The sequence below is a fragment of the Buceros rhinoceros genome, unplaced genomic scaffold (assembly GCF_000710305.1).
Source record: "Buceros rhinoceros silvestris isolate BGI_N320 unplaced genomic scaffold, ASM71030v1 scaffold47824, whole genome shotgun sequence".
NCBI classification, from domain to species: domain Eukaryota; kingdom Metazoa; phylum Chordata; class Aves; order Bucerotiformes; family Bucerotidae; genus Buceros; species Buceros rhinoceros.
Window position 1 is genome coordinate 1 of NW_010409772.1, and position 13163 is coordinate 13163.

A 13163-nucleotide genomic window follows, 5' to 3' on the forward strand; every position below is an offset into this window, starting at 1 on the left:
AAAGAGGCAGGTTTTTGACAGGGAAGGGACCTTCACAACCAATCCTTGACTTCTGTGGACTTCAATTACGCAAAAGAGAGGTTGTTTTCCTCTTGCAAAACGAGAATAAACTTACTAAAACTTCTTCAGAAGAAGCAAACAAACCAACCCTTTGTGTTCCACCCGGGAAAGGCTTGGGGGAAAGGCCTGTGTAGCTTGTAGAGCAATCAGAGGCAGGCTCTGAGGTTCGCAGCGACAAGCAAAGGGGCACCAGTGCCCCAGGAAGTTGTAAGGGAAAAAATATTGTAAAAACATAAAAAATCCTTTGTCCTGAGAGCTATTAAGCACTGAAGTTGTTGGGGGAGGCTGTAGAGTCTCCAGCCGTTGGGATAGTCGGAGCTCCACTGGACAAGGCTCCGAGCAACTGCACAGGGGCTGGAAGGGTCTTCCAGAAGTCCTTTCCAGCCCGATTTTTCTCGGGACTATGTGCAGAGGATTTGCACTCTGGACCAATATGGTGCAGGAGAGGGTTTCTGCTAGAAGATCCAATCTGTGGGTGCGCACAAGTGTTTTCTGTTTGAGAAATAGACAATAAAAACAGAGTGAGAAGCGAGGTGTAACTTGGGCACAGGATTTCCCTGGCCTATGTTTTTCTTAGTTTGTCTAGTTTATACTGAGGTTTGACTGAGTGCTTTACGCTCTGCCACCCAGAAGCTTAGCTGCAGGAGAAAGTAACCTGGCATATTTATTGGCTGTTCCTGGTCTAAAGCTAGAGGTTAAGTCCTAATGTAGACATTGTGATTTCAACATAGCCTTCCTATTTTCGCTTATATTACTTTATAAACAATGAAATATGTCCTTCCAGATTGTCCAGATGAATGTTGATGTGTTACCCTGTATTGTCCATATAAGCGGTTGGATGATTAACTTTTAATCTGAAGTACCAGAAATAGAGATGTGTCCAACCTGTTTTGTTAAGTTAGTTGTGGTCACAAAGACTCTTCCCTTTCATCTTAATCCCGGGGTTGAGAATTATTCTTTATGGTAACCTTGTACTTGATTTATTTTTTTTTTTTTTTTTAAGGAAAAATTCCCCAGTATTAATAAGAGTTGAAAGGTCCCTGATGCTGCCAAGGTGTAGTGTGGGGCTTGCCTCATTGAATGGGTATGGCCGGCGGATGGTGAACACAATTCCTCAGTCCTTGTGGGAAACCTTCTTCACTCTCTGCTTGTGAAGGTCTCTAGGGGGACACTTGAATATGATCAGGGGCCTTCTTGAGTTATAACCTCTGCAGCTGTGAAACCACTGGAATGTGCGTGTGGATACAGGTGATGTCTCAAGTCAACATGGGATGCTTTTCAGCATTATGTGACAACACTCATTTGGGGATTGTCATGTGTGTAACATCTGTGAGGACAAAGGGCAGACAAGCATTAAGGACAGGAAGAGACAAATAACTGTGACCCAGGAGCAAAAGTGCTGCATGGCATATTTCTGTGACGTATCGATGCATAGTCCCCTGCTTCAGCATGCTGAGTTAGTAGGGACCCTGAATCTACCGTTGCAGAGGAAATGACTACAGGACATCTTAGAACTGACATTAGGAGCTGATTAGGTAGAAAGGAGGAGTTTTCTCAATGAATATTTTTCTACTAAGTCTTAATCGTGTTATATTTTTAATAAGAAATGGTTTTGCTGGATTAAACCAATGAGTTCTCTGTGAATAAATCTGGTGAGATGGTAAAGTGTCCTAAACATGGTGTATTCATGAACTTGCATAAATGGGCTAGTTGAGTTTGTTCCCTTTCCTGGGAAAGTCTTGTAGTTTGGGTGAGGAAATGGGGGAATCTGTGTGGTGGGTTCTCTGTTCTTGGAGGGATTTGATTGTGTGTCCTCTTTATCTTAGGTGATAGTCTACTGTACCAGTTAATTTAGTTATTGGGCATACAGATACTTGATTTGGCGATGAGAGAAGGGAGTATTGTGAGGTGCGGAAATGGTGACGTCAGTAGGCACCTGGACAGACTTACAGGGAATATTGGGGAAGACCGCGGTCGGAGATTGCTTGGAAACTCACCTCTCCGGTTAATGCAGCAGAGAGACAAAGCTAGGTTTTCTGTATAGGTAGATGAAAGCTCCTCTGATGGTGTTTCGTGAAATGCCCCTGCTGTTACCTGCAGGGAAATACAAGTCAGGCAGACAAGAGTCTCACTGTGTAGCTCAGAGCGTGGTCTGGGAGGAAAGTGTTCGGATTGACTGGGAACTGCAGAAACGTGGAACAGAGGGAGCTTGTGCAGAGAGGAAAAACTTCATCTAGAGAAAATCAAAACCAGGCTTCTGGCACTTGGAAGAAAAGCTTTCATAGGGGAGCCTTTAACAGTTTCTTAAAGGCAGAGTGTCGGGTGTGGAAGAGTACACAGTTTGGGATGATGCATTTCCTTGGGGTGAAGTTGTAATATTCATGTGCCTTCGAACAAGTGTCAGGATTGAGGCTGGCAGAATGCAGTGGAAATGGCCAAGAGTGGTTTGAAAAAAATAGTCCTAATTCAATAGGATTTTTGGGGGGAGAAAAAAAAAACCAAAGAAAGGTGGCTGGACAAAAGCTTGTGTGCTTCTGTATACAAATCTGGGAAGTACAACAGGAAACTGCAACAGCTGGTTTGAAATGGGAATGCTGATTCAAAAGGCTTATCAGGCCTGTCGGTGGGACATTCTGATACTATGGCACAAAATACACAGGGAAGATGGAATAGCTTAACCCAAGAGAGAAGTGGCAGTATGTGTTGAAGAAAGCTTTACTGTTAAATCTGATTCCTGGTGGCTTTTTGTTGGTAATGAGTCACCTGGACTGAAATTCTAGCCCGGAGGAGAACAAACAACCCGGTTACTGACCACTCAACATGATGTAGGAGTGACCACTTTGTTGAGGAAAATCAGAGGGGCAGCAAAATCTGGATAGAAAAGGAAGAATTCCTTACCCTCACCTAGGCTGGATCACACACATTGGGGTGTGATGCTGAGTGCAATTGTTTAGATGCCACAAATTAGGACTTCTTAGAGCCACTACTTGGAGAACCCCTGTGAAAAGCAGCAGTTCTTGACCAATCTGGAGCAACACGCAGGTAATTGGATTCAGATGTTGCTTTAGAACAGCCAGACTGTAGTTTTAATATTCTTGCAGGGATAATAAAAGCCAAAGAAACAACTGATGTGTTTAATTTTGGAAGGGGGGATTACATAAGATGAGGAGGCTCATTAACTCACATATGGGTTAAATATAAAAACAAGAATAAGGCAGACAGCAAGAGTTTGAGAAACAGCTTGCAAAAGGGATAAAACCAGCCATAAACCCTTTTCTTCTGATGTGCTGGGGTGGGGCAGGGAGAGATGACCACAAAGTTTGTAAGACTGCTAGGAATGGGGGGGTAAGAAAGAACACCTACAGAAAGTAAAACTTGAATTAAAAACTTTGTTATTTGTGCACACTTGTGTTCACTATGGATGTGCTCAGGGAGGTTTTAATGGAAAATGGTGACATGATAAACATATCAGAAACTTTGAGTGCGGTGTCCTGCTGAGCACTGTAATGGCAGGCTCAAAGAGAAAATCTTTCTCTGTGGGGAAAATCATTAGAGAAGTTGTCTCATCAGTATGCCAAAAGATTTGCTTTAGAGAAAAATCTACAACGTAAACAGTGTTTAAGTGCTGTGATTTGATGATATGTACCTGATTCTTCAAGGAAATTTTAATGTGAAATTGCTGAAGTCTTAACTCATCTGCATAACCTCTCACATAACTACGCACCTTTCCAGGGAAATGGAAATACGTCAGTATTTTAAGATTTTTGAGGGAGGTATAGGCACAAAGTTAGATTTTTGTATTCTGTAAACTGAACCTGTGAATAAATAAGCATGAATTAGAGAAGAGTTAGTATGGCTTTGTACGGCTGTCTTTTTTTTTTCGCCATTCAGAAGTGTGTTTTGTTTTGCAGATCTGCTGAACTTCTCTGAAGAAATTTTATAAGAGTGTGGTCATGGATGAGTTGGTTAATGTACCTGGACTCCCAAAGGCTTTTGATAAACCTATTTTTAAAGTCTAAATGGGAACCAAGGTGCTGTGAGACAAGGGAAGACTTCCTACTTAAGAAAGTGATCTTAGAGTTAGACTGGATTATTCTAGAGTAAGTCAGCTCCTAATACTGTTTTCTTGAAAAATAATGGGCTATTTTAGACAGGAAAGAAGACAACCACTAATGTGGACAACAACTAATGTGATTTGACCCTATCTTGAACCTGATGTAGCATCTGCTTTTGTCTTCTTTCTATTACACAAATATGATGTAACTGAACTGTTGTCAGATGCATATTCTTTGCAAAGAACAATTAAATAGAGTAGGACTTGTCAGTCCAGAAAGGGTATGTTTGAGGGACACAAGTTCTGTAACAGTACAAGTGCTGCAGAGAAAGTTGTTGCAGAAACACTGGATATTTATTGACTTAATAGGAGGCATCTAATATTTATGTATAATTTGCATAGTTTTGAAAATTGTCCAGACAAATTAATGATGGAAAAATCCACCAAGGACAATAAAACAATGGCAGCTGTGGTTCATGGATTCCTTGAGCTAAGGGTTCTTGGAAGCTAGGACACTAATACGAAAGGAGCAGAGATGGTTGCCCTGTTCCCTGGTCGACTTCTGACACTGGTGTTGTCAGTGTAAAGATGTCGGCTAGGCAGGCACTTGGCCTGACCCGCTGTAATGTTTTTAATGTGGTGCAGGGAAAAGGAGCTCTTGGACCAACCGTTTGCCCAGCACCGACTGTAATATATGCACTGTGTCACTTGCTAGGGTGATGTGTTCTAGAAAAACCCGAATTCATGGTCTTCCATGGGACGAGCAACCACTTCTCTGTAATTCTTTGTTATCATCACTCCCCCTAGTCTGTCAGTTTTGCACGGCCAGTGGCATCACAGGTGGGAAGAAAAATTGCAGGAAGCATAAATATTTGGTTCACTCTCTCATCCTAATGATAAAGTGTTACTCTTTTATCTTAAAATGACATGGTCTTTTGACAATGACAAGGCATATCTATTTGATCTCTTCAGTGTGTGGCTCATTTCAAGGTCATGAGGCGTCTTTGCAGTCAATTTCACCTATGCTCATAATGTAGAATGGGGAACAATGTTTTGTCTGTGTGGTGGGGGAATGATGTGCCTCAATAACTGGATGTGTGCCTCTCAAAATTTATTACATGAGTCTGAAAGAGTTCAAAATGCTCTGGGCAAATTAAGATGACCGCAGCACTGCTGTCTTCCAGTTTATTTTCCAGTTGGTGTGAGACCAGAAGGCAGATACTCCTATACAACCAGCCTCACTCTACGTGCTGAGATCACAGAGTTACAGAATGGCTGAGGTTGGTGGAGACCTCTTGCAATCATCCAGTCCAATCCCATGCTTAAGCAGGCCCACCTAGAGCAAATTGCCTAGATCCATGTCCAGTTGGGTTCTAACTATCTCCATGGATGGATACTCCACAACCTCTCTGGACAACTTGTGCCAGTACTTGACCACCCTTGCAGTAAAAAAACGTTTTCTTATGTTCAGATTGAATTTTTAATTTGTGTTCACAAGGCTCTGTGCCATTTAAGAGAGATGTGGTGTACATCAGCGTGGGCTTAGAGAAGTGGAATGTTGAAGCAGTGCGAGGTGTCGAGCTGGAGTATGAGAAACATCGTAGGAGCCATCAGTGGCAGGAGTCTGGAAGTGCTGCTGTTCATACTGCAGCCAGTACCAGTTTTATGGTTTTTCAGTAAAGAGCAGGGTTATTTTTTTATTTCAGAGGAAGTTTGTTGATTGATTTGTATAATAAAATATCTATCATCTGAGCATTTTCATGGGGAAAAGCCATGTTCAATGTTAATTAGCTGTCAGGCACATTTACTGGAATTTTTGGTGTCTGGAGACACTGTCAGTTAAATATCTTAATTTTTTTTAATTTGTGACACCTTAGTTTTCCTTTTCATTTCCTTTGCTTTCTTTTTAAGGGAGCAGGGCAACTGTGTTGTCTAGCAGGTAATGAAATCTCTTACCCTCTAAATAGGGCTCCGTTTTCATCTGGACTGTCAAAAAAAAGGCTGTTACAGAGAAGTGATGAATTAAATACTACCTTCAAATGACTTAAATGTCACTTGAATTTTCATGGTACTTACCATGTAAAAGAAAACTGTATGACTCTCAGTGTTTTATAAATCATCATAAAGTTCCAAACTTGTTAGGCTTTCTTCATGTGTCTCTTATGGTAACATGGTGTGTTATGCAGAATTGGTGGGTTTGTGACATACTTATGAAAACAGAAAACTTGTGTAGCGTTTGCATTCTACATGGCAGTGACATGAAGTAGCAATGGCAAAAGTAACTGGGGATAGAAATGCTGTATTTCTTTCCCTTTCCACTTCTAAAGTTCTCATACCTTACATATTTCTCTGTTTATAGGAACTGTAAGTATAGATTTTCCACATGTTGTTGAAAACTCTCTTTTTCCTTTTTCCCCAGGAAAATGAGTCATGCTAGAGACTTTAAAAAATTACAGAAATTAACTCTCACTCATTTTTATACATCCTTTATAGGAAGAACAAAACTTCAGTTATTTTCGGTGATAATAAGGATGATTTTTTCCCCCCAAAAGATGATACAACCTTTTTTCTAATCAGTAACACTGCCACCTTCTCTTTATTTTACTAGTTATTGGACAGCCTGCGAAGAATAAGCATCCGAAAGAACCTGGGGAAAACAAAATTAAGCATGTGAACAAAAAACTAAAACCCAAACCCCCCAAAATGAAGGAGAGAGAATCTGCTGACTCCTCTTTGAAGTCCCAGTCCATACTGACCCAGGTGATGGATAAAGGTCGTTTCCAGAAACTAGCTGCCACTTTAAGCCTGTCTGCAGGACAAAGTATAGAACTGCGATGTAAGGGGAGTAATGTTACTTGGAACTATCCTTCATATTTGGACACCTTTAAAGACTCCAGGCTCAGGTAAGCTGTTTTTCAGTTTGGGGGGGAAAAAATCCAGAACTTCTTTTTCATACTGCTTTCAGTAGCATTGTGTGTTATAGTTTGTTCATTTACATTTTTGCAATCAAGGTGTGCCACCTAGTTGTTCCTGCTATCAGTAAAAAAGGATGCGCCTCTTGCAGTCGTCACCAGTTGCTGCCCTGTGAATTATTTTGTAGCGTGTGAACTGGATTCCCCTCAGATGAATCTAAAATATAAGATGTGGTCCAGCAGGACACCAATGTGCTGCAGCCACTAACAGGGAACCACATTAGAGCTAGTCTGAGGTAAAACTCGCAAAATGTGCAAGTGTGGATGTCAGCTACTCACTGCCAGCTCTGCTGCTCTGCAGGGACCTGTTCTAGTTGGTAACATAGCTACCATCTGAGACACTAAGATTAATTCCCTCAACTAAGGAAAAAAATACACCAACTGCCCCATGCTAAGAAGCAAGTAAGAGTAGCTTGCTTTTTCAAAGTGACCTTTGTGTGCAAAGGGGAATTGCAGGGTGTGTGGTGTGGCAGCGTTTAGTGCTGAGGATAGTCACCTTGGGTTTAGGAAGGCTTTTTCTTTCATCTAGTGGCATCTTAAAGGAAATGGCATAAGTAATTATCAGAGCAGGAAGGTGAACTGAGGACCCTCTCCCTTCCTGTGCCCCACCAGGTGAGCGTCTTGTAAATGTCTTCTCCAAACCCCCATACATTGGTTTGCCTCCTCAGTTTTTGAGGATAGAACATCTAGCTAAGTGTAGATTAAATACTGTAATTTAGTTCTGGATTTAAAAGAGGAGGGACATATAAGGAGCTTAAGGATGTTTTCCTCAGGCATTTTTTTGCCATGAGTAGCAAAAAGTGTCTGCTTTACGGAGGTTTATGTGTCTATAAAAGACAAGTAGTGAGGAGACCGTGGAGCACCATGAACGATGCCCTAAGAGAGAGCTGTAAGGAGCTTTTCTTGGATTATTAGGCGAGAGAGGCATAGAGGTGTGAGCATAGGTATTGTTCTTTTGTTCCTAAATTAAGTATAAATGTGTGGGTTCTCGGTAAACAGCTGAGGTTATCTGAATCTCTTGTGTGACCCATTTCACTTATTTAAAGATATGATGCTACCTTAAAATCACTTCCTGTTAATTGATTTTTCAGATATATTCTTCTGCTTGTACACCTCTTTTTCAAAGAGGAGTCATGAAGATTGGCAGTTATAAACTGTGATCTCTAACGCATCTTTCTGAAACTCATGAGCTTGGTCACTGAGTATTTATTTGCTTGTCTCCTGAAGGCTGAGGGGTTCCAGAATGACACTGGCTGAATAAACCTCTGTAGCTAATGCCAGGCTTCTGTCATAGTAAGTTACAGCAGTAAGCCTTTTTTTGCTGAGGGCTTATTGCAGTGCTATCTCTCGAAAGATCTTGAGGCCAATTTAAACAACGACTGCTTTTTCTTTTGCAAGAAATAATGTTTTATCTGAATTTATTCCAGTAGGTGGCGTATGTCAGCTGCAGCACGGGCCTGGCTTTCCAGCAAGCCAAAGCTGGATGTGCAAACTAGTATCAGAGTCATATAATGGTTTAGGTGGAAGGGACCGTAAAGATCACCTAGTTCCAAACTCCCTGCCATGGACTGGGACACCTTCCACTAGACCAGGTTGCCCAAAGCCCCATCCAACCTGGCCCTGAACACTTTCAGGGAGGGAGCATCCACAGCTTCTCTGGGCAACCTGGTCCACCATCTCACCACCCTCACAGTAAAGAATTTCTTCCTAATATCTAATCTCAGTCTACCCTCTTTAAGTTTAAAACCATGACCCCTTGTCCTATCACTCCCTGATAAAGGGTCCCTCCCCTTCTTTCCTGTAGGTCCAATTTAAGTACTGGAAGGTCACATACATCAACAGGGAGCCTGTGCATGTGTGGTTGTGGTTGTCCTTTTCAAGTGTATCTTATGCTTTGTGCACTTGCAAATAGGTTGCTGGCATGGTTTAGTCCTGTAGACCTCCAGATCTTGGTATCTTTTAGCATCTGGTACTGAAGAAGGCAGGGCAAGTGTTCACAGTTTTTCAAGAGGAATCTGAAGGCTTCATCATTATTTGTTTGACTGCCTATTCCTCTTGCAAAGTAAAGTACTTCTCTAGTGATGCATATGGGACAAAATAGAAGAATTTAGGGTAGTTTTGGGAAAAAGAGATAGGTATTTCCTAACTGTGTTGTTTGGCATTTTGTAGTATTGAAGTAGTTTGGGATTCTGTTGTCTCAACAATTTACCCTTTCTGTTATCAATCAAGTTCACAGTATTTGTACTACTTTAACCATATAAAAAAAGTTAATAATGTCACACAAAATACATGCTATAAGACATTTTGGCTGGGTCGATATAACTTGCCTAAGTATTTATTTTCTTCTCGAAGTATCTTAGGCTTATATTTAAGTGTCTGAAATATTGAAATATTATGATCTTTGCTTTAGAAAAAATATTTTGAAATAAGTTATTGAAGCAGTAAGGCTGAGTTAGAGTGAGTCAACAATTTTAAATGTAAGCAGAAGATCCTATAATTAATTAGAGAAATTGAAAACGTAGAATAGTAGCATGCTTCACAGAATAGTAATAATTTATGGAGAGATTGACCACAGAATCTTGTGCAGTTAGATTTTCATCACATTTTTGGCGTGACTTTGGTAATTATCTCAAGATCTTTGTTGTGGTGCTAATAGATGCATATGAAACAAAGTCTGCTTTATAGAATGTGAAATATGAAATTTATGTTCTGTGGTTTTAGAAAGCTTTGCTTGCATTTCACTGGAAATATAAAGATAATATGCTATTTAGTTGGCTTAGTCGGTAGTGTTTGTAATGAACTGGCAGCAGAAAAGGTTGTAAAAAATGTTACCATCTTTCAAGATGAGCTTAGATCTTCCCTGCACACAAAAAACGATGCACCGAACACCAACTACAATAGGCAAGTTTTAAAGTTTTATGAATACATGTTATACTCATTATTTTAAAAGTGCTGAATATAGGGCAAAGGGGGAAAGAGCAGAAAAATTATTAGCAAATAAGGTACAGCAAAAATTGTTTAATCATCTATACAGATATATAGAATCATCAAATTGTTTTGGTTGGAAGAGACCTTTAAGATCATCGAGTCCAACTGCTAAACTGGCACTGCCAAGTCATCACTAAATCACGTCCTCCAGCACCACACCTATGTCCAGTATCATCTAACATCTTTCAAGTGTGTAAAGACCAGGTATAAGGTAATCCCTTTGTTACCAATTAGTGAGGTGTGGAGTGAAACCCAAGCTAATTAACTGGGCTGGGCTTTTTTACCTTGGATTTCCACGCTAGTCTTGCTGGAGTTGGGGCACTGGTGGAAACCGGAGTTGGCAGCAATGGGGAAGTGGTTGGTGTGTGAGGAGTTAATGGATAGTGAAAAAGGAGCAGGTTGGGGTGGGGAGGAGGGGCAGTAGTGGTCAGGACCATGCAGTTGCTGGGGACTACTCACTACCATTCTTTTGTTCATTTGTATGTCCCTACAGCAGCAGATGCTCAGGTAATCCAGTTCCGTTTTGTTTCTTTAAATAACAGGAGGGATGTACAAATTTGACTGGTCTGGTGGGAATTTTAAAAATAAGCAAGGTGTTTTACATCTCCTGCAAAATGCTAACATCCTGTAACTCTAGCTGCTGCAGAAGGAGGCTTTAAGGATCCTGGCATCTGACAGAATTGCAGTTATGGAAGGCAGAAGACACCTTAAGGTTCAGGGCAATAAAGTTGTTGGTAGCTCAGTTGGTTGGAGGGTTTGTTAACAGCAGAGGTCCAGGGCAGAAGCTGATGCTGAAGATGCTCACTGCATTCTGTTTCCTGTCTGTAGTTCTGGGAGAAAAGGTGCTTTTGCTCGCAGCTAGTTAAATTTAGCATCCACATAATAATGTATTTCCTGTGGGTGAATGCAGAAAGAAGTAGAGATAAAAGCCAGATGTTTTGTCTCCATGAGAAATTTACCACATTTTAAACTTGTACTCTCCTTACCACATGGACAACAGACTGGATAACAATATGACTTTTCTAAGAAGGACGAGATAATAATTAGAAAAGCCATTTCTCTAGTATTAGTGGCTATGCTTTCTCTGAGTTTGTCTTTGCAAGTGTACTTAATGACCTGGTAAATAAAACATTTTTGCTTGCTGTACTAAAGCCTCAGTTTTTAATAGGTCTGTAGCTGTTAACACATACTAAAATTACCATATGGGAGGAGGGAAAGATGCTGAGTGAAGGGAGGAGGAGGACTCCTCAGCTGTTTCTTGTTGAGCCAGAGGAGAAAACCTCTCTTTCCTCTACCCTAACTGGAGTAAATAACAGTGCGTAGGGAAATGATTTGCTTAGCTTTGGAGAGTGTAGCATGCAGTGCAACTCTGGGGAGAAAGCTAGAATCGTGCAAACTTAGCTCGTGAGTTAAAGACACACACCAGCTTGCTTCAGGACTACGTTATTATCTGTAATGCTCTCCCGCCTCGTGCAGCATAAATACACCCTGCAGATAACTTTTTGTCTGAAAATTTTGTGTGGCCAAATATCTCGGTGGTGTTAACAATTAAAGGTAGCTTGTGCACCTCAAGAACAGAAGGGTTGGAATGATGTTTTGTAAGACTGCATAACAAATTAATGACTGCAGACTCACCCAGAAACTCAGTCTACAATGTATGAGAAGGATCAAAAATGGAGAGGGATAAAGGAAAAGTCAGGGCAAGAACATTTTCCTTTTCTTATGCTTTATAACAGAAGGCTGCTCTAGATTAAGGAAGCCTAACTTCACATGGTCTCTGCTCTGCCTGGGTCTCTCACTTGCCGAAGATCAGCTGTATTTATCACAGAACTTCATCTGAAAGTTGATACTCTCATGAAATGGAACTGCTCCAGTGGAGGAAGCTGGGGCAAAGAGCTGGGCGCACATCATGTGCATGTTTGTGTGTATGTACACGAACATTAGAACAGTTTCCTCAGTGCTTCTGAGTTGCAGAGGGCAAAATGCTTTCCGTGAATGCAGGCTCCTGCTGGCTTCGTGGGACATCGTTGTGCTCATGTGTATTACTGAATTTCATTTTGTTCCATGAGCTCTGGAGTCTGAAACTAAGGGATTTTTTTTTCCTTGTGTTAAACAGTAAGATGTTATGTTCCTCTCCTAGGGAGCTTGTATTTGAGATAAGCCCTCTGTTGTCTATGTGAATGTTGCTGTTTGAGAGGAGTTTGCTAGATCCTCTTTGAGTGATGCTATGTACACTGTCCTTTCTAGACTTGGCATAATTTTTCTGGCAAAGATCTTTTGAACTTCAAATAAGTAAAGCTTAGTAAGGTGAATGTATGGAATAAGATTTTGGAATAGTTTTCTAGTTTATTTAAAGGGTCTTGTAATGTTTGTGTAGACAAATTTACTTTGATGTGTAGAGCACAGCAAAATTTTGGCTTTTGAGTCAGATTTCCCAGCATCTAAAATAGTAATGAAATAAAAGTTATCCTGGAAATATTGATCAGCTGCAGGATTTACCGTTTATAATTTGATTTGTATGACCTGTTTTGTCTGCTTAATATGGTCATGCCACAAGGCTCAACACTTAGTTGCCGGGTTTTGTTAGCATATGTTTGTAGATGACTACCTTGCTGGTCTGTTTCCATTGATTATTCAGTAGCTTGTTCTCAGTTAAGTAGAGCACACTGTACAGTAATTAATTAAATCTGACCTTATTTTTCTGTCTGTTGGGATTCCGAGCTGTATAGTTCAGTGTGTGCATTAACAGTTGGAGGCAAAAGTGTTCTGACATAATGGTTTCTCTGCAATGTTGACATTTAGTACTGGATACTTGCAAAACATTTTATGCCGATGTAGTCATGTAGCCTGTGAAATGTGGACTGTGAAACTAAATAATAATAGTAATGATAATACAGAATAGGACACGTTTTGGATTTCTCTTTTCTTCCTGTGGGTATGATACATAACAGAATGCCTTGCATGAATAGGAATCTCTCAAAGCTTATCCAAAAACTGAAGATAATTTATAGTGTAAGGTGGTGTATATATTAAAAATGAAAGTGCTACTGCTCCATAATTACAGGATTCCTAAGAGTGAAATCAGACAA

The 13163-nt window shown here is 40.6% G+C and overlaps 1 protein-coding gene across 1 annotated transcript in view; it reads left to right on the forward strand.

Moving 5' to 3' along the window:
• Positions 1 to 5612: 5612 nt before the first annotated feature.
• The window catches only part of PDGFRL (platelet-derived growth factor receptor-like), a gene marked incomplete at both ends in the record, with an annotated part of 11848 nt that continues 4297 nt past the window's right edge, over positions 5613 to 13163 (forward strand). Inside the window, 2 exons of the mRNA XM_010135324.1 lie at positions 5613 to 5714; positions 6723 to 7017. Coding sequence (XP_010133626.1) covers positions 5613 to 5714; positions 6723 to 7017 — 397 coding nt within the window. The remainder of the gene's footprint in view (positions 5715 to 6722; positions 7018 to 13163) is intronic.